General features: G+C 50.1%; 11 protein-coding genes across 11 annotated transcripts; 7 read left to right on the top strand and 4 right to left on the bottom strand.

Annotated features, from left to right (window-relative positions):
* Nucleotides 1-1206: 1206 nt before the first annotated feature.
* On the top strand, nt 1207-2145 carry LTR84_000123 (uncharacterized protein; the record flags this gene model as incomplete). The annotated part of the gene is made up of 1 exon (XM_064843754.1): nt 1207-2145. One exon carries the CDS (start codon nt 1207-1209, stop codon nt 2143-2145), a length of 939 nt encoding a protein of 312 aa, XP_064711614.1.
* Nucleotides 2146-2690: 545 nt separating this feature from the next.
* On the bottom strand, nt 2691-4969 carry LTR84_000122 (uncharacterized protein; the record flags this gene model as incomplete). Its single annotated transcript, XM_064843753.1, has 5 exons — nt 2691-2714; nt 2770-4042; nt 4456-4559; nt 4616-4831; nt 4907-4969. 5 exons carry the CDS (start codon nt 4967-4969, stop codon nt 2691-2693), a joined length of 1680 nt encoding a protein of 559 aa, XP_064711613.1.
* A 385-nt stretch (nt 4970-5354) lies between these two features.
* Nucleotides 5355-6076, top strand: LTR84_000121 (uncharacterized protein; the record flags this gene model as incomplete). Its single annotated transcript, XM_064843752.1, has 2 exons — nt 5355-5975; nt 6029-6076. The coding sequence occupies 2 exons, from the start codon at nt 5355-5357 to the stop codon at nt 6074-6076; spliced, it is 669 nt and encodes a 222-aa protein (XP_064711612.1).
* Nucleotides 6077-6745: 669 nt separating this feature from the next.
* LTR84_000120 (uncharacterized protein) lies at nt 6746-7134 on the bottom strand (the record flags this gene model as incomplete). The annotated part of the gene is made up of 2 exons (XM_064843751.1): nt 6746-6924; nt 7041-7134. The coding sequence occupies 2 exons, from the start codon at nt 7132-7134 to the stop codon at nt 6746-6748; spliced, it is 273 nt and encodes a 90-aa protein (XP_064711611.1).
* An 819-nt stretch (nt 7135-7953) lies between these two features.
* On the bottom strand, nt 7954-9494 carry LTR84_000119 (uncharacterized protein; the record flags this gene model as incomplete). Its single annotated transcript, XM_064843750.1, has 3 exons — nt 7954-8249; nt 8362-9233; nt 9307-9494. 3 exons carry the CDS (start codon nt 9492-9494, stop codon nt 7954-7956), a joined length of 1356 nt encoding a protein of 451 aa, XP_064711610.1.
* A 917-nt stretch (nt 9495-10411) lies between these two features.
* LTR84_000118 (uncharacterized protein) lies at nt 10412-10785 on the top strand (the record flags this gene model as incomplete). Its single annotated transcript, XM_064843749.1, has 2 exons — nt 10412-10415; nt 10511-10785. The coding sequence occupies 2 exons, from the start codon at nt 10412-10414 to the stop codon at nt 10783-10785; spliced, it is 279 nt and encodes a 92-aa protein (XP_064711609.1).
* A 389-nt stretch (nt 10786-11174) lies between these two features.
* On the bottom strand, nt 11175-12457 carry RPT4 (26S proteasome subunit rpt4; the record flags this gene model as incomplete). The annotated part of the gene is made up of 3 exons (XM_064843748.1): nt 11175-11752; nt 11802-12188; nt 12241-12457. 3 exons carry the CDS (start codon nt 12455-12457, stop codon nt 11175-11177), a joined length of 1182 nt encoding a protein of 393 aa, XP_064711608.1.
* A 1022-nt stretch (nt 12458-13479) lies between these two features.
* LTR84_000116 (uncharacterized protein) lies at nt 13480-14902 on the top strand (the record flags this gene model as incomplete). Its single annotated transcript, XM_064843747.1, has 3 exons — nt 13480-14000; nt 14054-14494; nt 14548-14902. The coding sequence occupies 3 exons, from the start codon at nt 13480-13482 to the stop codon at nt 14900-14902; spliced, it is 1317 nt and encodes a 438-aa protein (XP_064711607.1).
* A 738-nt stretch (nt 14903-15640) lies between these two features.
* Nucleotides 15641-16624, top strand: LTR84_000115 (uncharacterized protein; the record flags this gene model as incomplete). The annotated part of the gene is made up of 3 exons (XM_064843746.1): nt 15641-15659; nt 15760-15851; nt 15905-16624. 3 exons carry the CDS (start codon nt 15641-15643, stop codon nt 16622-16624), a joined length of 831 nt encoding a protein of 276 aa, XP_064711606.1.
* Nucleotides 16625-17223: 599 nt separating this feature from the next.
* Nucleotides 17224-18688, top strand: LTR84_000114 (uncharacterized protein; the record flags this gene model as incomplete). The annotated part of the gene is made up of 4 exons (XM_064843745.1): nt 17224-17826; nt 17892-17937; nt 17992-18492; nt 18555-18688. The coding sequence occupies 4 exons, from the start codon at nt 17224-17226 to the stop codon at nt 18686-18688; spliced, it is 1284 nt and encodes a 427-aa protein (XP_064711605.1).
* A 1000-nt stretch (nt 18689-19688) lies between these two features.
* LTR84_000113 (uncharacterized protein) lies at nt 19689-20954 on the top strand (the record flags this gene model as incomplete). The annotated part of the gene is made up of 1 exon (XM_064843744.1): nt 19689-20954. The coding sequence occupies one exon, from the start codon at nt 19689-19691 to the stop codon at nt 20952-20954; it is 1266 nt and encodes a 421-aa protein (XP_064711604.1).
* Nucleotides 20955-21365: the final 411 nt, after the last annotated feature.

The raw sequence follows: 21365 nt of genomic DNA, 5'->3' as shown, positions 1-21365 counted from the left end.
ACAAATTCGAAGATATGAAGTGAGACGTTGCGTACTCCGCGCCCTAGTTCTTGAGACTTAGGAGCAGATACCAGGAGGCATATGCGGACTTATGCAGGGGGTTTAGTCCAAGGCAGATTTACTTGACCAGAAGGTGGAGCAGCCCGCCATGAACACCCTGGATAGATCTGACTCAGTGCTCAAACATAGGTTTCTTCTCATGACTGGAGACATTGTTCTAGATTTGGCGAAGAGGCAAGAAGCATATGAGCCTCTCCAAACTTCAACGACCTTGAATGCTAGAAAGAAGCCCCTGACTTCGTCGTGTGCGACTTCAAAGGAAACAGACAATGAGAATACTTCATCCTGGAGGAAAATGAACGTGGAACCGCAATATGCGAGATCATCGCCCCCGAATCATGACTCGTGCAGTCTCATTGCGTTACTACTGCGAGCCAACGAGGTCAGAAAACACTGGTTGTTGCTCCAGACGTTAAAAAGGTCTAGCCACGGGCGCGAGGTGCCGGGCGTGCCGCCCGAGGCTACGAGTAACCGAGCAGTTAACTAGTACGCTACAGTAAGTAGCAGCCGCCCGCTATGCCTTCATCTTTTCCCACGAGTGACACAGTCGTTCGTCTAATCCCAGTCACTTCGGGAGCCGCTTAGGTACTTTTGAGCGGACGGATCACACTGCATCAGGTGCTTGGAAAATGGTCTTTATCAATTGGTGTCAACTCGGTCAACGACCACCAGTGGTCAGCCTCCCCAACGGTGGGCCCGTCAGACTTGTCGTGCATGCATACACACAGCATTGCCAAGCGTGGCCGAACAATCTTGCGGGTGGGTTGATCGATGTCCTAATGAGGATGCGCTGAGTCCATGGACCAACTGTATCTGCCTTCTATTCCCCACGGGACTTTGCCTATGATCAATGATCACAGTGCAAGCTCAAAACAAGCACGAAATAGCTAATGATTCTAGTGGGCGGATTCCAATATGCGTGTTTATGATGTCCGAAAACATGACGCATGATGCAGATCATCTTGATGTCATGCTATCTCTACCATGAGCACTTTCCTCTTGCAAGTATATATTCTTGAATAGCCATAATGAATTATCACAGCGGTCTGCGACTCTCATTGCTTGTTGTTCTTCCAAGACACTATATCTCACCTGCTTTGATTCACGAGAGTTCTACTATATATATCTCGGTCTCGTCAAGAAAACATGTCAAAAGACTCAGAAGCTCCCCCTACGGCATACCCGTCAACGTCGCTGAAGAAACAAGATCAAGAAGGAACCAAGGGACTAGACTCCTTACTCGAACCCGGCGCGAACTGGACTCAATTGGAGTTCTGGGATGACGAGGGCAAAGCCCCGTATCTCAAAGACTATGAGGGTCGAGGTCTCCTCAAGGACAAAGCGGTGCTGATCACCGGCGGCGATTCTGGGATCGGCCGATCCGTCGCGATCCTCATGGCCCGCGAAGGTGCAGACATAACCTTCGTCTACCTACCTGAAGAAGAAGAGGATGCGAAATGGACGAAGAGCCAGATCGAGAAAGCTGGCCGACAAGCCCAAACTCTTGCCCTGGACATCACCAAAGAAGAAAACTGCAAAAAGGCCGTCGACGCGCACATCGAGAAATTCAAGAAGCTATCAGTCCTCGTTAACAATTCTGCCATGCAAGAAATATGTCAAGACTTCCGCGAGATCGACCTATCTGTCGTCGAAAAGACCTTCCGTACCAACGTGCTCAGCATGTTCGCCATGACTAAATTCGCACTACCGCTCATGAAACGGGGTTCCAGCATCGTCAACTCCTGCAGCGTGGCCGCCTACATGGGCAATCCACAACTAGTCGACTACTCGTCGACAAAAGGTGCGATCGCAACGTTCACACGCAGTCTGGCACAGCAGCAGGCGCCCAATGGCATCCGAGTTAACGCCGTGGCGCCGGGTATCATCTGGACGCCACTGCAGCCTGCAACGAAGAATAATCCACCCGAGGCGATGGACTCTCTCGGTGTGCAGGAAGCGCCATTGCAACGGCCGGGCATGCCTATTGAGGTGGCGACGGCGTATGTGCTACTTGCTTCGCCTCTAGGCTCGTATTTTACCGGAGAAGTCATTCATGGTACCGGCGGGATTGAAATGCAGGGTTGATTGCCTCAGCATTACTGTGGAATAGTCTGAGCCTTCATAAAATTAGACGTTTTGTTCTGCGCATGTAAAATTATCAAAAATCTATTTTATTTCGCTTCATAACACTATGCAGCTCCCCATATCAATGACTCGGCATTTGGTACTATCCCATACTTCTATCAGCCAAACAATGGCAAAAGAATGACATGGAAGAAAGATAGATGGATAGGCGTTTGTATATCCCATGTGTGGAACAGGAATAGCGTGGTGGCCGAACCACATATGCTGCCCGAGCCTAGGAAGCAGGTCACATGGCATTTGAAGGTCATGCAAAGACTACTGCTTTCAAAAGAATTTGTATTGATAATATCAACAGCGAAAGCTAAGCTGTACACAGCAATCAAATTCTTGTTGCTCTTGATTGCGAAATTTCATCTTTGAAAAGATCGTGTTGGTGTATTCGCTATGTTCCACCCAAGCGATCCGGATTTGCCCTACAGAACAGTTCCCCTTTACCATATCAGGGTATCTAAGCACAGTGTAACTCCTAGAAACGGATGAAGCTTTTATGCGTAGTGAATCGGGGGTGGCTGTGTTGCAATACCGTTAGCGGGTGCACGGTTCTCAAGGCGACTGGTGACTTACCTGTCCGTTAATGGATTCGACCTTGATAGCGTCGTGATTTGCTTTCAGAGACTTTTGTACTGAAGCGGGTCCGTTGATTTCTCGGTCAAGATTCATGTACTCCTTGGTGGCTTCCTTGGTGCCTCTTTCCAGTAGGTACTTCATGTACATTGATACAAGCTCCTGCAGAGTGGCTTCTGGCAGCTTGCTGTGGGCGAGGATTTCATCGACCACCTTTTTGATCTCCCCGTGATGGCTTTGTTCGGCTTCGTGAGACACAGGCTGGTCAATTTCGAATCTCAAATAATTGCTCCAGAAAACCGGACTCTCGGAATACCAATGCTGATGTTTCTGGAAGACTTGGCGAGCTTCTGCTGGTGAGCCCTTGACCTTCCAAAGGATTCGTGCCCATTCGGAAACCAGTGCTGCTTTTGCAGAGACATCAATGTTGGGCTGCTCGATCTGATACTGATAGACGGCTACAGCAGCTTCCAACCCTGAATGTCGCCGAGTGAGATTCGCCAATGAGACGATGGTCTCCACATGGCCAGGTAGGGTGAAAAGTATTGCTTCATGAATATCCTTTGCAATATCCACGCGACCAGATGATTCTTCAAAATATGCGTACTGCAATCTTGTGAGAGGCAGAGCAATTGGCACATAAAGGCAAGATGCTCTTTGGTAGATGTTTCGAACCTCTTCCTCCTTCCCTGGCTGTGCCAACATCCATCTAGCGTATCTCAGCCAGAACTCCTCGTGAAGTGCACAGGTTACTAAGCATCGTTCATAGAGAAAATGTGTACGGATGTAGTCGCCCTCAGATTCTTCCAGATCAAGGTACTTGCGCCAGTTACTAACTTGAGCCTCGTCCAGATCTGTGACGTGGAAGTAAGGACGCTTGATCTCGGACTCGTAAGTCCAACGTTTGTTTGTTTCTGTCTGGGTGCGTCGGAAGATTTCGAGATGGTAATTGTCAATTCGAGCTCTTAGCTCTCGTTCCACTTCAGCTTGGCTCCGGCCAGCCTTGTAGCCAGCACCTTCATTTTCAAGATCGAGTTGTAGCTGAGTGAGATGACTAGGAGGAGCAGTAGCGGCAATAGGCCTTGATGAAGCCATCTGTCTGTATTTTTCGAAGTATCGGGCATATTGATGCATAGGGATGTAGATAATTCTTCCCAAAATGGCAAAAATTCGGTCCAAAGACTCGAGGCGTTCTTCAAACTCGAGATATTTATCCCAGAAAGGATGAGAAAGAAAGTCTAAGCCAACAGAAGTCGCGCCTCGTTCAAAGAGTCTAGATAGTATAGTGTCAGCGGGAGACCTTTCGCTTCGGGGTCAGAAGAGGAGGGCGGAAAGCAAAGATGGGGAATAGGTGTATGTACGTGAGTGATAGTCCTTCAATCAAATGAATTTTTCTGCAACACAACAATGGCCCTCGAAAGATGGTATGACGGGCACGAGGGCCTCCTTTCAGATAAAAGCAAAAGATCAAAGGGCCTGAGTAGTGAGTTGTAAGAAAGCAAGTTCATTAGGGACAGTGATTGAGTGACGATCTCACCAATCTTAAACGTTGGGTATAACGATGAAAACCAGACCAGACCCGACCGTACTAGCGTCCGGGATATGGACATGTGTGGATGTGTATGTGCCGCACTGTGTTTAGGTCTCGAGAGAGGGTGCATATTCTTTTGTGCTTGGTATACTTACTCTCGGATGATGTCGGCATCGTGGCTCGTCTCAGTTTTGAATGAACAATAATTTGTCCACAGGTCAACCGAGTTTGTGACACTGGCGACGCCTCTTTCGTAGACCTAAGTATGCTATCAGCATTGTGTTCCTCCATGCAACCGCGCGTGCCTTGTCTTACCATTTCAGCAGCCTCAGTGCCAGCAATGGAGAACTCGAGGTCCGCATATTTTTTCCAGTAGCCAAAGAACAAGGGAAATCTGCCGAGGAATCGATCGTAGACACTCCGGAGGGTTGTGATGGCCTGTGAACTCGAGTTCCGGTTGATGCCGCCCTCTAGCGACTCAGTGGCCCGGACGAGTTTCTCCCAGGTCTCGAAACTATCTGGATCCTCGGCCTGGAAAGAAGTAAGTTAGCGACGGAGAGCAGGAGCAAGTAACTGGTGACTGGATTGCAGCTTGGTTGAACGTACCACCTCAGCAAGAAGCTTTCTCAGCTCCGCACTGTCTTCATCACTCCCGCCGTATGCGTCCATTTGGACCGCAGCCTACCGAGGCTGAAAGCGACCAGAGCAGGCGGTACTAATAGAATTGATTGTATGTGATAAGTAACCTTCCGAACCTTGATCGAGAGTCAATATTCTAGAAATGAATTCAGGGAGGAAAAGGTAAGAATTGACGTGGGATAAAGCTGAAATGCATGTCAGTTGAGAAAACGAGAAGGATTTCAAGTTGGGGAAATCATTCCGACCGAGAAACGCGGCTATCGCGTCTACACTCGCGCTTGCGGCTGTTTTCTAGTTGCCAAGCGGTTTAGCGACTCGAACTTCTGGGATGTCTCTTCATCTTCGTGTTCGATCCCGTTTACCTGGATTAGACAGGAACAGTCTCAACACTGATATCTCCTGCGCCTAGGCCACCATGGCCAGTCTCGCCGTCGAAACTAAGCTACCAGCACGTCTGCTGAGCTTCTTTACACGTTACCCTCCCGAGCTCTACTCTGCCAAACACACCAATATCACGATTCCCATAACAAAAAAGGCCGCAAAGCTCGCCGCTACAATCCGTCAACCCTCTTCGGTCCTCGGCGAAGATGGAGCAGTTCTTTATCAATACGCACAGCCGATCTCAGTAGAAGACCCGGCTACTTCTACTCCCCCACCCGCAAATCCAGTCCTCACACTCGAAGGAGGAGTTAATCCCTCCGAACCACCGCCCAGCAATCATTTCCCTCCCAATCCCTTCTTACCACGGAAGAACTTCACCACAGGGCGATGGGCGGGCGCGAGTATAAGCCTTCGGCGGCAAGCCGATCTGGTCAAGCTTGCGAAGAAGCACGGTGTAGAAGAACTGCTACCCCCTGGTCGCAAGTCGACAGCATTCAAGCAGCAGCGGTTGTTAGAGCGAGGCCTGCGCATCAAAGGTACTGGTGAGGGCGAAAAGGTTAAGGGCCATAAATGGGAGCGTTCGATGGGAACGAGGCTGGAGAAGAGGAGGCAGGCGATGGAGAATATGCCTGCTTTGATTCGGGAGTGGGAATCGGTAAGACTACTACCCATCATAATCTTTGGCATTGTTGCTAACAATTCATTCAGAAAGGTCATGGCCGAGGGTGGAAGAAATATCCCAAGCCGGGGTCTTGATCTGGTCGTGGATTTTCTGTCAAACTTTCCCAACACGATCCTGTCGAGACTTTGTCAGGTGTCGCCTAACGACCATTCCGATACCCGTTCTCTCACCATCCACACAGCATTTCATTCTTAGCGACACCACCATCACGAAACCTCTCACACCGAGAGCACTTCTCATGTACGTATAGACATGTTTCACAAAAACTGCGACTATGACTACCTAGGTAGCCCGCTTGTACCATCTCTCCCAATTTATAGAAAGAAGGCATGAATGCCGTGTGAACAGAGGGAAGGTACCCTCTCTAGACATTGGCTCTTTACAGCTTGGTGCTATGCGTGTACTACATCCATCAAGAAAAACAAGTACACCATCAACCATCCCATGGTCAGAAATTGCCATCTCTTGATACATATCCAAACCCCCACAATTAGAACCCATCAACCTCGTCAACAGTATTAAGCAGCTTGACCTGCCACTTCCCATTCCCATACTGCCAGCGATTCTTATGCGAGTACCGCACTCGCACCAACTGTCTCGGCACCTCCTGACTGAGATCCTGGAGCATGTAACTCAGGGGCACGCGAGTCCGACCAGTAACCCTAGGCCATGGTTCCGACTGCTGCTCCTGCTCCTCCTCCTGCTCCTCTTCTCCTCTCTGTGCCACGTGCTCCGCGTCTGCATCATGACCCTCTTCTGCTTCGGACGACCATGGCGGACTCTAGAACATCCTCGGCGTCGCTGCTACTCTCCCAGTTTGCATCGTCCGATTCCGCGACGGTAAGCACCACGGCCTCATCGGCGGTCGTAGACTTGGCGTCGACCTCGCCATCATCGATGCCGACTTCACGATCGGAAGGCGCTGTGATGATGCTGTTTGGCATCAGCACCTTACTGCGCTCCGCTACCACTGCTACCCTCCTTAAACTGGAGCTCGTGCCGTGTCCAGATACGCGACGGCGTCTTCCAATGAACAACCCCCTTCGACGGGCTGGTTGCCTCTGCGACGCTCCTCTTGGTTGCCGATGAGGCGGCGACTGGTGTGTCGCCAGATCGGGCCTTTCATGGCCATGGTGATGGTGATGGCGGTGGTAGTAATGATGATGTTGGTTTTGAGCGAGGCATTGTTTCCAACCGTTCGATTTGAGTGTGGAGGGGAGAAGAGAGGGATTGGTTCTTTGGAAAAGCCTTGTGATGTGGTGGACTCGGCATTTTCACAGTTGGTTGTTGTTAGAGGAGGGCTCCAGATCGATATAGTTGTCTTGCTGCGTCTGGTGCTGTATTTGAGATATAGGAGTAAGTCAAACCTAGGGGTAATCTTGATGTGAAAACGAAGGCGTTGATGTTGCATTTGCGCCATTTTCAACGACAGTAATAACGTGTCTTTATATATACTTCCAGTATGTCCACGAGGTCCTCTCAAATCGATCAAGGTTTACTGTTCTTTTGAGCCTGGAAGTTAGATTCGGTGTTTGGTGGGTCCATAGAGTTCAACGTCCCCTGGCGCCTTAAGCGGAAAGAACAATGTAACTGGCCGTGAAAGCCAGAATGGATACATCTGTGTGTTATCGAGGCAGCCGTGGGAAAGTAATAAAATACCTTCTAGGTTTTTCATGCGCAGAGTTGTGACTCTTGATACTTAATTCATAACTACATTCGTACCCACTGTTGTCAGTCGCCAGTTTTGACGAGCGATATGAGATGCCAGATGTCGCACCGTTCCCTCTTACGTAGAGCGGATCGTGTATCGACATATCTTTGGGCGCTGCCAAAACATATTGCCTCGTGCGTATTGACATAAACCCCAATTATTTAGACACACCCATATGCTTGGTTCGACAGGCTAGATTCGATCCTGAAATCAGCCAAAACACTCAACATACCTAGGTATTTAGATCAAAATCTTCGTCTTCCGCTTCCTGAACAAATAGAACCACAGCGCGGACAACAACACCGAGCCAAAGAGCATCATGCACCCACAAAAGAGCTGGAGACCTAGATAGCCCTGGCCGGTACCACTGTCACCACCACTATTGACCAGGGCTCCGGCGATGGGGCTGCCGATCAATGAGGCAAACGCACCGATTGCCTGCGCCATACCTAATCGAGCGCCCAGCACCTTTGGGTCGGGACACACAGTAGGGAAGATGGTGGGCGGAAGTGGGATGAGCGCACCGCTGAAGCCGCCTTTTGTTTATGTTAGATTATTGTTCATCTTCCTCCGACGAACGCTAAGGATGGAGTTGGGGTTCGAGAATTAAGGAAATATGCAAGGGTGAGAATAGAAACAAGTACTTACCATAGAGAGCAGCGAAGGCCAGAAAGGCAGGGACGCTGTGAATGCCAATCCAAGCAAGACACATTACTGCAGACACAACGACACATGTGATCCAAGGTATCATTGCACCGGTACGCCCCGCCACAAACGCTGCAACCATTCGACCAATCACCGAAGAACCGGATGCGATCACTATCGAGTAAAGAGCTAACGATCGAGACGTCCCAAGCTCAAGCTGTGCGTAGCTCGGTATATAGAAGAAGGGAACCAGATAGCCACAGAAGATGAAGAAGTTCGACCACGTGTAGAGCCAGAATCCCAGATCTGAGAAGGCATTCTTGTCAAAGATCTTGCGCGTGGTACCTGCCGCAATGTCGCCGGTATTTCCCGCGCCCCAGAGCAGCAGTGGGAAAGCAATAGAAAAAGAGGTGAACATGATGAAACCCATGACTCGCACGGTCCAGTCGAAGCCGATACCATCGATGAGCTGGTTGAAGACGATGGTGTAGATGATGCCACCGATGGGAGCACCACAGGTCACGATCCCCAGCGCCACGGCACGACGGGTCGTAAACGAACGGCTCACTAAGGCCAGGCCAGGGACGTACAACACCCCACATCCCAGTCCCATGCATATACCCTGTGAGAGGAGGATTTGGTAGTATTTCGTCGAGAGACTCAACATCATACAGCCGAACGTCGAGACGGCGGCGCCACCGAATAGCATTACGCGATAGAAGCCGAGGTCGAAAAGAGGGCCTGAAATCACACCGGTGACGATCAGGAGGTATGAGCCTGTCGTGCCGACCCAGGAGATGGCAGATGGGTTCATGTTTCGGAGTAAGTTCGTCTCATAGTAGTTCTGGAAAAGTCCGAATGCGAAGGTAAATCCCCTGATATGTCACTAGGTTAGAAAGGTTTCCATTATTCGGCCAGAAGGCAGACGTTGGATTGGAGCATGTGTACCAGACATTGAAGAAGACGAGGTAGCAGCCGAGTACTTGGAGCCATGCTCGCAAGCCACCATCAGGAGGTGGAGCAGGCGGTGGTAGGACATTTGCTTTCTCCTCGATGGGAATATCGAGTAGGGGAGGGATCTGGACTGGTTCTGCTTCTATGTCGACCTTCTCATCTCCATGATTTCGATATGCCATGATTCCTCGATGCCCAAGCGCTACGAATATGCAAACAAACAATCCAAATGACGTGCTTTTGCCCTTGTGATCTTGGTGCCGAAAATGCTTGTCAAGCAAAAGATGCCTCAGGCCATACCATTAACATAAGTAGCTGGAGCAGTAGGACAAGTTCGATGTAGAAAGACAACAACAACAACAAAGGTAGGCCAAGGTCTGAATGAAGTAAATAAGACGAAGACGAGAAAGGTGAAAAGTCAAAATACGGACATATGGGCAATCAGAAAAAACATGGGGTCATCCACAAGAAACGGATCTTCGATCATCTAGCCGGAGAGCTAGTTAGATGTCTGTTTTTTAAGTCCGTGGAGGCTCATGACTCTGCAGTAGACCGTCCCGAAGTTGAATAAGTCCTCCTTTGGAGAGATGCCGAGGTATGGGACTGCTGTTGTGTATGATGTGATCCCGTTGACGTCGAACGGTGCTCCAACCATGACCTAAATCGAGCACGAAAGCTTACCCATAGGATTTCTTGGTAAGGTTGATTGCATCTGATCTTGACGGACATGGCTTCTGGTTCCATACGTGTAGGCTTTCGAACCCTCAAGGCAAAGCTGAGCGGTGGCTCGCAGCCACCAGAAGGCATCAAAAGCAATCCAAGCCTCTTGCTGATGTTGAGCGAGGGTGGCCCGTATTCCCCATTCACAGATGAGATCTGACCAGGGGAAATGGTCTTGCGGGGATCCAAGCAGGGGTCCAAGAGCGTTGAACTCCGCTCGAAGCCGTCTTTGCCGGCAAGGCTCTGAAGCTCATCACGAGGCTGTGTTCGCTCCAGGTTTTTCTGATTTCCAATCCGCCATGCAGCAACATTACTTATCTGAGCAGCAAGGCGTGTTCAAATCGTGGTCAATCAGGTCTAATCGAAGGCCAGATGTATCATGCGTTGATACGCACGCATCATATCACTTCGAGGAAGAAAATAGCTCGTCTCAAAGTGGCAGCAAAGATCCATCAATGCTTTGCTCTGCTGAGAACAGGTGGCATTCCAGGAGTGATGTATGTCAGAGGTCGCACCCAGTCTGATGTTCAGAGCTGGGTAGACACTGTTCATGGCCTGCGATACAAAGACTATCAACTTGCAGCACCTGTCGAAAGCATTGCGGGAGGTGAACAAGGAGGAAGCACGCTGGAAATGGAGTCGCCACTGGGGATACTTGAAGAAGTGGGCACTGTGAAGGAGATCGCTACTTCTATGGAAGCCAAAGGCATCATAAGTTGGTGGAGGTCGGCCATGGGATTCGCACGAGAATGAATACTGTGGTCGGATACTTTCGCAGATGTTCAACCATCAGGTTGACGGTGCATAGAGTCATCGATTGCATTTCACTATATTGATTTGTCTGATTGACCTCACGGTAACTATTTCACATGGTGCACCGGTAGCGAGGAGGAAAAGCCAGGTATAACGCTGCTACTATTGGACGTTCTCTTTGGTCTCAAGTGTTGAAGAGAGAGCTTTGGAATAAAGGCCTATCACGGCGTCTAGGAGCTGGTGTATTTTTGCTCTATTCAGAAATCGCCGCAAATATTGATGCCAATTTTATGGTACACCACGCAGGTTCGCCCACCGAAACATGAGGATTGGATTATTTTGGCAGAGTCCAAACGCTATGCATTCAACAGAACACCCTAGTATATATCTTACAATTTCTGGTACTCCAATTTGCCCTCCAGCTTCTTGGACTCTGCGACCTTCCGGACAGCCTTGTTGAAGTCGTCTTGGTTCACAGCGTCGCGGTAATCTTTGATAGCGAACAACCCAGCTTCAGTAACGACATTTCGCAGATCAGCACCGTTGAGACCATCGCTCATCTTGACCACACTTTCAAAATCGATCTCTCCCTCGGTCACCACTCCCGCTGCATGAATCTTGAGAACTTCCAGTCTTCCGACTTCATTAGGGAGTGGAATCTCGATTTTTCGATCGAGTCGACCAGCACGAAGCAAGGCAGGGTCGAGTGTGTCGGGTCGGTTGGTTGCCATGATGATCTTGGTTTTGCCCAGATAGTCGAAACCGTCCAGCTGATTGAGCAACTCCATCAATGTTCTTTGAATTTCCCGATCAGCGGATGTTCCTTCACTAAATCTTCGGCCTCCAATTGCATCGATTTCGTCCATGAAGATGATACAGGGTTCGTGTTCTTTGGCATACCCAAACATCTCCCTAATAAGGCGAGCAGATTCACCAATGTATTTATCGACGATAGCGGAGGAGACGACTGGATTAATGTTAGCTTTCTTCGTAGCAAGTCTAGGCCCAAGGAATACCTTTGAGGAAATTCGTGTCAAGACTACTTGCCACAGCTCTGGCCAGTAGGGTCTTTCCGGTACCTGGAGGTCCATATAGTAAGACACCCTTGGGAGGTTTGATGCCGACCCGCAGGAAAAGCTCCGGGTTCTTAAGTGGAAGTTCGATGACTTCTCGCAGTTCTCTGATCTGATCATTCAAGCCACCAATTCCTGCGAATGAAACCTGACCGGGATCTTCCAACGACATGTTGTAGACCAGGGGGTCGACTTCTCGTGGTAGCATACGCATGATTGTGAGAGTGGTCATGTCGAGTGCAACTCGAGTGCCTTGCTTGAGTTTGGCCTTGTCGACCTTCGACCGACAGCCGACGACGTATCTAGGGCCTGAGGAGGCTTTGACGATGACTGGAGACTTGTTAATTCCATGCTAGACCGCTATGGTATGGTCAAAACATACATCTTTCTTCATCAAGTTGTTTCAGCACTTCTCCAATAATTTGGCCGACACTCTGTAATGCTTTGATGTTGTCTTCTGTGGTTTCGAATTCTGCTTGTAGACCCTTGATGTCCATCCTTAGTGCTTTTAATTTGGACTCCCATTCTCTTGATTCTAGCAGTTTGTTTTTGTATTGTTCGAGGGCTTGCTGCCTCTCCGGATCTCCACCGCCGTCCATCGTGCAGGTAGGAGGAAAGAAGTCGGATGGTCGGCGTGGAGGGGATGGTTGATTACAGGCTACACCGAATCGTTCAGTATCTGCTTGTGAGGATTGTTGGACAAGGAGGATGAGAAAACTTGGAAATGTGAATTCTGGTCGCTTGGGTTTGATGATGGCAACATGAACTCCGACGCAGGTACCCAAGCAGACGCGGCAAGGCAAGGCAAGGCTTTAGATACAGGGTCACGTGGGTGATATTACGTTTAAGGTATAGCGTGTTTTTGGACTTGGCAGCGTGATCGTCCCTCCCATCGTAGTACCAAAAACCACTAGTGAAAGCGCCCGCCCGGGCGGTGAGATTAAAAATAGGGCAAAACAGAAATTGGTTGAGATGGGATGGAGGGGCTGCCACAGCTTGAAGTCGCTCTTTCCCAGGTGAGTGTTCATAGAGGGGTGATGCAGTGGGCAGTGGTCCCTGAACCCTTGAATCCAGCCCTTGGGACAGATCCAATTGGAACATGACTTCGTCCCGCGCTGCAGTGGCAGCTTGCAGCAGCTTCAAGTTGCAGGCCTCATCCTCCGTAGATCACGCTGCCACTGCCTGCACTGTGGTAGTTTTGGTGAGTGACTTTTGTAGCGACAATCAACAGCCAATTGACGATACCCCACCAAGAAACAACAAAAAGTCCAGCAATTGCGTTCTCAGTTGCTTTTCCCTTCTTGCAGTTTCTTCTTCCTCATTGAGATCCCATTAAAGTAGAAGTGATTTCTACTTCCTGCCTCATCTGCTCTTGTCTTTCTCAGTCAACTCCACTAAGCAGTTCATCGCTGACATAAAGTCCCCTCACACCACTGCTCCTACTACCCAGTAAGTACATGCCCCAAAAAGTCCAACAAAAGCTTCACATGTAGAGCTATACTATTTCCCCTCCATCCATCCATCACATTTTCTGGGTCAATCCTCCTCTCTTCACCTTCACAACTATTTCTGGTTGCCTTTCGCCCTCCCGATTTTCCCCATAAACTGACCCACCGCAGTCATGCCTATTGTCAAGATCCACGCCCGATCAGTCTACGACTCCCGGGGTAACCCGACAGTTGAAGTTGACGTCGTCACTGAGACTGGTCTGCATCGTGCCATCGTTCCTTCCGGTGCATCGACTGGCCAACACGAAGCCTGCGAGCTCCGAGATGGAGACAAGTCCAAATGGGGTGGAAAGGGTGTCCTGAAGGCGGTTGAGAACGTCAACTCAATCATCGGACCCAAGTTGATCGAGAAGAACCTTGATGTCACAGACCAACCCACCGTTGACAAGTTCCTAATTGACCTTGACGGAACGGAGAACAAGACCAACTTGGGTGCCAACGCCATTCTTGGTGTCAGTCTGGCAGTTGCAAAGGCTGGTGCTGCTCAGAAGGGTGTCCCTCTATATGCCCACGTTTCCGATCTTGCAGGTACCAAGAAGCCGTATGTTCTTCCAGTGCCATTCCAGAACGTCCTCAATGGAGGCTCTCACGCTGGTGGTCGTCTTGCTTTCCAAGAGTTCATGATTGTCCCAGAGTAAGTTGAGATCTGCATCAAAACTGGTGCATTGTTAACCTTGAATCCTTTAGCCAAGCACCTACCTTTACTGAGGCTCTCCGATGGGGCGCAGAGGTCTACCAGAAGCTGAAGAGCTTGGCAAAGAAGAGATATGGACAATCTGCTGGCAATGTTGGTGATGAGGGTGGCGTTGCACCCGATATCCAGACCGCAGAAGAGGCTCTGGAGCTCATCGCAGACTCCATCAAGGAAGCTGGATATGAAGGAAGAATGAACATCGCTTTGGACGTTGCTTCCAGCGAATTCTACAAGGAGAAGGAAAAGAAATACGACTTGGACTTCAAGAACCCCGACAGTGACCCAACCAAATGGATCACCTACGAGGAACTTGCAGACATCTACAAGTCATTGGCCAGCAAGTATCCCATCGTATCGATCGAAGATCCCTTCGCCGAGGATGACTGGGAGGCATGGAGCTATTTCTACAAGACCTCCGACTTCCAGATTGTTGGGTAAGTTTGTGCCGGATCGCATGGTGTCGAAGCATCACTAACAGGTATCACAGTGATGATTTGACTGTGACCAATCCTATCCGCATTAAGAAAGCCATTGAGACCAAGGCTGCCAATGCACTCCTCCTCAAGGTCAACCAGATCGGTACCCTAACAGAATCTATCCAGGCTGCCAAGGATTCATATGCTGCCGGATGGGGTGTGATGGTATCTCATCGTTCTGGTGAAACTGAAGATGTCACCATTGCAGACATTGTCGTCGGTCTACGCGCTGGTGAGATCAAGACTGGTGCTCCCGCCCGATCTGAACGGCTCGCCAAGCTTAACCAGATTCTGCGCATTGAGGAGGAGCTCGGTGACAACGCCATCTATGCTGGATCCAACTTCCGCAAGGCCATCAACTTGTAAGTGGTCTCCGGGAGTAGGTCTGGATGCAATAACTGTATCAACCATGGATGGAAGGGATGTCGCGGTGGCCCTCCATTTTACAACACCCAAAAGTGATAGGGAGGTTAGAGGAATATCAACTATAGGTAGCAGAGGTAAACAAACAGCGAGGTAGCCTGCAGCCAAATGCAGCTAAGAATCACGAATAAGAAGAGTGATGAATGCTCAAATGCCAGTAGTTGTTCTAGTACACACGACGACCAAAAACACGTGCCTGGCTGGATTGAGATGCACATGTTTTGTGAAGCTTCTCTCGTCGGAGTAGGACAACGGGCACTAGAGTCTAGAGAGCCCACGGTTCAAAACAGCCGGCGTGAATTGGGCAGCAAAATCTTGGCATCGGAAGGGAAATAATGTGAATTTCGATGTGATGAGAATTGGCCAGGGCGAAAAGTGGTGCTGCAGGCTGCCGTCATGGACTGACAGTGAAGAACCAGTGCCGGTGGCCACATGCAGTGGGCTGAAAGACTCACAAGCCTTAGGGAACCGCCTCGGAAAGAACCGATCTGCGCCTGGGTGACACACAATAAGTTTCCCCCCTAAACTTCCCACGATCCAACTTTTTGTTTCGTTTCCCACACCCATTGAACGACACAGTCAAATTCCCACCTTGCTCTTACGACAACCTACACGTTCACGCAATTCATACGATTACCTGACAATCAAAGAAAACCCCTCTTCGCAGAGACCGCGTTCACCATGCCGCCCAAGAAGTGGGGTAAGTCGCTCCCCCTTCGCGCGAATTTTCGCCTCCCACACAACCTTTTTGAAGAGGCCAGGCACCGCGCACTATAGATACTGACTCGTACAACTTATAGAAGAAGAGTCCGAAGAGACATCTTCCGAAGAAGAATCTGTCGATGTTCCAGTTGCCCGACGAAAGTTCGCTGATGAAGAAGACTCTGATGACGTATGGCCCTACGATTCAATATCCTTGATCCCTGATCACTAACGATGCCACAGGTTGCCGATAACTGGGATGAAGAGGAAGATTCGGATGTCGAGAGAGAGAAAAAGGCCAAAGCAGAAGCAGCTGCGGCCAAAGCCAAGGCCGAAGCAGCAGCCAACAAGAAACCAAAGTCTCAAAGAATAGAAGAACACCGTGAGGCCAATCGACGAAGACGCGCTGCTGGCGAAGATGAGGAGAGCTCAGATGAGGACGAAGCCGATAAAAGAGCACGCCTGCGCCAAACCGAGCAAGAGTCCGACCTGAAGCACGCCCAAGATCTTCTTGCTAGTGCAGGACTTGGACCGACAACCCGTACAACAAAGAATAAGGCTGTCATCATCGAAGACAAAGCAAACCCCGGCCAAACCATTGATCTCTCCACCCTTGCTCTTTTCCGACCAGCAACCAAATCACAATTTGACGCTCTCTCACAGACATTAGTCCCCCTACTCACAGCGGCCTCTTCCAAACCTCACTATTCAATCTGGCTTTCTACGTTTGTCAAACAGATAGCCGCCGATCTACCGAGCGCAGAAATCAAGAAGGCAGCTAGCGCTTTGACCGCCCTGAGCAACGAGAAGATGAAAGAGGAGAAGTCAGGCGACAAGACTGGCAAGAAATCCAAAGCAGCCAAGACCAAGACCACACTTGCAGCAACGCGAGATATGGGCAGAGGCATGGCTGATACTACGAGTTATGATGACGGCGGTCTTGAAGATGATGATTTTATGTGATTGGGTTTTCCTTGGGGGTTTCTTCTTTCTCGGGATCTTGTCTCGAACAGCTTTGCATCGGCGTTACGACATGAAGCCAGCCTCATTTTCTTCTATCCACGAGTTGAATTCGTGGTCACTGTGATAAATGGTGGCTAGTTCATTACGTTCACACAATTGTTTAAGTTCCAGAAGAAATGCTAGACAACAGAGTTCAGACGCTTGCAAATCCGTTTCAGTGTTGACATACTACTATAATCTGTACTTATGATTTGTCAGAGTGTTGTAGAGCGGCATCAGGTGTGAGCGTATCATGTACTCGTAATATGTCGCAAGGTCAGCCTCGTCTCCTAGAAATCGTTTCGGTCTTGTTGCGGATGCTCCCTCCCACACCTCCTTATCCCGCGTTCCCCGATTTATTTTTACCATTCTTGATAGAGGCTTCCCGTCTCATTACTCAGACAAACCATCCACGCATATACGGAGACCTAAAGTCCATGCTTATGACAAGACCGAGAAATTAATTGGGCTAGCGCGCATGACTAAACCTGACAGACTGGCCAATATATGTATCTAGGTCACCGTCCAATCCCACACCACAGCCAACTCTAGCCAACAGAATGCCATCCGAAGCACAACCGCAACTCAACAAAGAACGGCACATCAAATACTGGAAACGATGCGCGCAGCTCCTCCCGGAGCCGTACACGACCGGGGAATCCAGCCGGATGAGTTTCGGATTCTTCATCGTCGCGGCGCTCGACCTGCTCGGCGCACTGGAGAGCGCCATCACACCCGAAGAGAGACACAGCTGGGTTGAATGGATCTACGCGTGCCAGGTGCCGCACACGGGCGGCTTCAGAGGGTTTCCCGGCACGGGGCTGGGGCCGCTGCGAAGCCCTCATAATTGGCATTGGGACCCGGCGAATCTGCCGAATACGTATTTTGCGCTGGCGACGTTGTTGGTTCTGGGGGATGATTTGGCAAGGGTCAGAAGACGGGAGTGTCTTGCGTGGGTCAGAAGGTTGCAGCTTCCGGACGGGAGCTTTGGGGAGTTTCTGGGTGAGGATCAGGTCGTGCAGGGTGGGAGAGATCCCAGGCTTTGCCTGTGTGCGGCTGGGACGATGAGGATCTTGGTCGGGGATGGAGATGGAGATGGGGAGCTGGGGAGGGTTGGAGGCATCGATCAGTTGCGACTGCAGCAGTATCTTGCGAATTGTCAGGTGAGTGAGTTCTTATGGGGTTTGTTGTGATGGCTTTGGACTACGTTGTTGACGGTTATGATAAGAGTCTGGAAGGCGGCATCGCGCAAGCACCGCTTCTTGAAGCACATTGTCAGTGAGAGGATTCCCATAACTACGATTTCCTCCTCTCTAACCGTCCAACAGCCGGGTTGAATTACTGTGCAATAGCAACGCTGTCTTTTCTCAGCCAGAGCCAAAATAGGCAGGCGTCAATACAGGAACTTGCGGGTCATGCGGGACTTGATCTTGTTAGTTGTGCACGATGGATGTTGGAAAGACAGACAACTTGGATCGAGGATGAGGATGAGGATGAGGATGAGGATGGAGATGAGGATGGAGATGATGCCAATAAGGAGGAAACACAGCCTGATGAGGAAGTGAAGCAAGAATCGAAAGAGTCGGGTATGATCGCTGGCTTCTGTGGCCGGAGTGGGAAAATAGCAGACACTTGTTATTGCTTCTGGAATGTGGGAGCGTTGAAGGTAGACACATCTGAAAGAACCTGCTTGAGTCGATCATGGATTGATAACTTGCAGATTCTCAACAACGAGCACCTGGTCGAGGTCGAAGCATTACGAAGATATCTGTTGCAAACAGTGACACACATCATCGGTGGTTTTGGAAAAGGTCCGGGCGAGCTTCCAGGTATGATGAATATGTCCATGTGAAGTCGCAACTTGTCATGCTAATGCTAATGGGAATCCCAGACTTGCTCCATTCGTATCTCGGACTGGCTGTGTTGGCAATATACAAAGAACCCGGCTTAAAGGAGTTTGATGCAACATTCTGCTTCAGCGTGGACGCGGTGCAGAATCTGAAGCGAGTGGCGTGGACACGTTAAGCTGAGAACATGAGCCAGAGACGCGACACGGTCCCTGCTCGGAAGTCATTCGCGCTCGTTCTTCAACCAACACTCCAGACTCCCCGTGACACCTGAAGCCACACCTGAATATTGCATTACAGGGAAAGATGGTGACCAACCAACGGGTGCTTGCCGAGCCGTGACACTGCGTTGGTCATTCCTGTCACGACTCATGGTAGCCTATGGGTTCACAAAAAGCCTGTCAGCTATATGCAATAGTTCACACTGCTTGGTGGCCCAAGCATGGCGGTGACCAAGAGATGCCTGACCACGAGAAGGGTTGAGTGTTTCTGTGAATGATAGTTATTCCATTTACCGAAACACACAGAGTCGAGGGCTGCAACAAAAGGGACCATGAGTTCACCAGAATCACCACCGATGGAAGGGAAGCGAAGATGATGACGCATGGATGGCTTCAGCCACGCCTTGACGCAGTGACAGTTCAGTCCGGGGGGCAGTCGGGCAGTATTTGATTCTCTTCAACCAAAATATTTGGGTTAAGGAAGCCCGGATGTGCAAGAAGTCTAGCCTGAACCTGATAAGCACTAAGCTATTCATAGCGGAACAGAAGCCCTATAGGCCCCTACTACCCAATACCAAGAGCGGTCTTCGCTCAATGGATTGACTCTCTCGGATCGGCATCGCTGTTACAGTAACGAGGTGGCGGTTTACGAGTATTAGTGCAGGTTGTGTTCCAGGCACCGCGCGCCAGGAGCCTGGCTTGAAGCTGAGTCCGGGCTGAGTCGATGCCACTGGGTCTGCGCGTTCTGTCACTGTCACAGCCCTATGCGGTTGGTGTCTGGTGTCTCTTGTCTGGGGTCGCCATTTTGCCTTTTTCCTGGCATCTTTCCTACAGATACATCTGAATTGATTTCGCTCCGACGTGGTTCCAGCGTCTTCAAGACAGCTTCACAACATCATCAAAAGCTCGTCGAGCGAGAAGACCATCAACCCACATACTCCATAATTAATCGCAGCCATGCCGAAACGGACGCTCTTCACCAATATTACCCCTCTGCCGCCTCAGGTATCGCGCGAGGTCGCGGTCGCCATGCTTCACAACCATGACGAAATGATCGAATTGAATCCCTTGGTCATTGAACATCATCCCATCAAGACCCCTAGAGATGCACCAGCGGACGAATTCTTAGGTTGTGTTTGGCAAGAGCTGACGGACAAGATCAATTATGGCGTCGCAAAGGGAAAAGTCAGCTACAAGGCATGTTTTCATGATACTCCCAACGGATTGCAAACACACATCTACGCCCCATTGGGCCTGGATATTCGGGAGAAGTGGTCAATCGGTGGCACATTACCGGGAGAGCCACCCGAGGCTCGAGAACTAGGTGTCGAAACTCCTCGTCAAGGACTTTATATTCGCGAAGATGGTGATATGAGGTGTAACCGGATGTTATCTTCGTTTGTTAGAAAGAATCTTGATAATGCCCACAAAGTACTGGTGGAACGAATCCTTAAGAAGGCCGAAATGGTGGAAGAGCATGTACAAGCAACGTCCGCATATCCCACCAGTCCCGGCCCTCAAAACACTCGATTTCAACCTGGCTCACACATGGCCAAATCCTCACTGCTCAATAACGATTATCAACGTCCACTCTCCCCTCAAATGCTGTCCCCACAACAGGACCACGGTGGTTGGCAAAACATGGCCAACCATCCTGCATATCGAAGTCAGATAGATGAGAAGTCTGGCTACCTGCAAAATGGAAGGCCAATGAGCACCTCCACCCTGCCACAATACCAGGGTCACGATCCACGGACGGGTTACTACAGTCAAATATCAGGAGTGCAGCAGCAACAAATGCAGCAAAATTACCAACACGCAGGACTCACTGCGCCCAAGCAATTCGTCGCCGAACTTCCTGGCTCAACCTATCACACAGGGCATCACCTGTCGGGGACACCGGGCCAACCCACGCCTCCACAGTCGGACTATCGCATGAGCATGGTTTCGGAACTGTCCGGCGGTTCTGACAATGCCACTCCTCGAGGATCACCCAGTGGACATCACAACAGTGCCACCTATTCTGACAGGTCAAGCATGATCTCCGAGCTTCCTCTTTCTCACGCTCAACCACAGCAATACCAGCAGCAACAGCAGCAATATAAATACAACAATCCGAATGAAATAGCCCAGCAATCGGTAGGATCGTCCAATACCTCAGATCGCTTCAGCATGGTCTCCGAACTCCCCTCTGACCAACAACAACAACTACGCAATACCTGAGACGAGGAAGGTGTACTACCAAGAATATGCCCTTGCACCATATCCGAACCTTTAGATCACAACCCCCCAACCCACCCACAGGGGAACGAGGTAGGGTATCGGGAGACGAAACCAACCAGTGACCCGGCTACTGTGTACCCACCACCATTATCATGGACATGGCATCTGCCTCACACTCTCCGATCGACCCAACTAGTCTCGTCTAACATAGACTTTCACGACCAGCCCGAATCGGCCGCCACACGGCACCGATTGAGAAGGTGACGCGACGAGACTGGTTATCACCCTCTTTTATATCGAAGACGGAATCTCAACCTCATTCACTATCCTATATGTCTATAGAGAGATATATATGTCTATGTACGCGCCTAGAAGAGCACACACAATGCCAACCGACCAGGTCAGCCGACT

The sequence above is a fragment of the Exophiala bonariae genome (genome assembly GCF_035927105.1).
Source record: "Exophiala bonariae strain CCFEE 5792 chromosome Unknown scaffold_1, whole genome shotgun sequence".
Classification (NCBI taxonomy): Eukaryota; Fungi; Ascomycota; class Eurotiomycetes; order Chaetothyriales; family Herpotrichiellaceae; genus Exophiala; species Exophiala bonariae.
The sequence above is the reverse complement of the archived record's forward strand: the minus strand, read 5'-3'. Positions and strand labels throughout refer to the sequence as shown.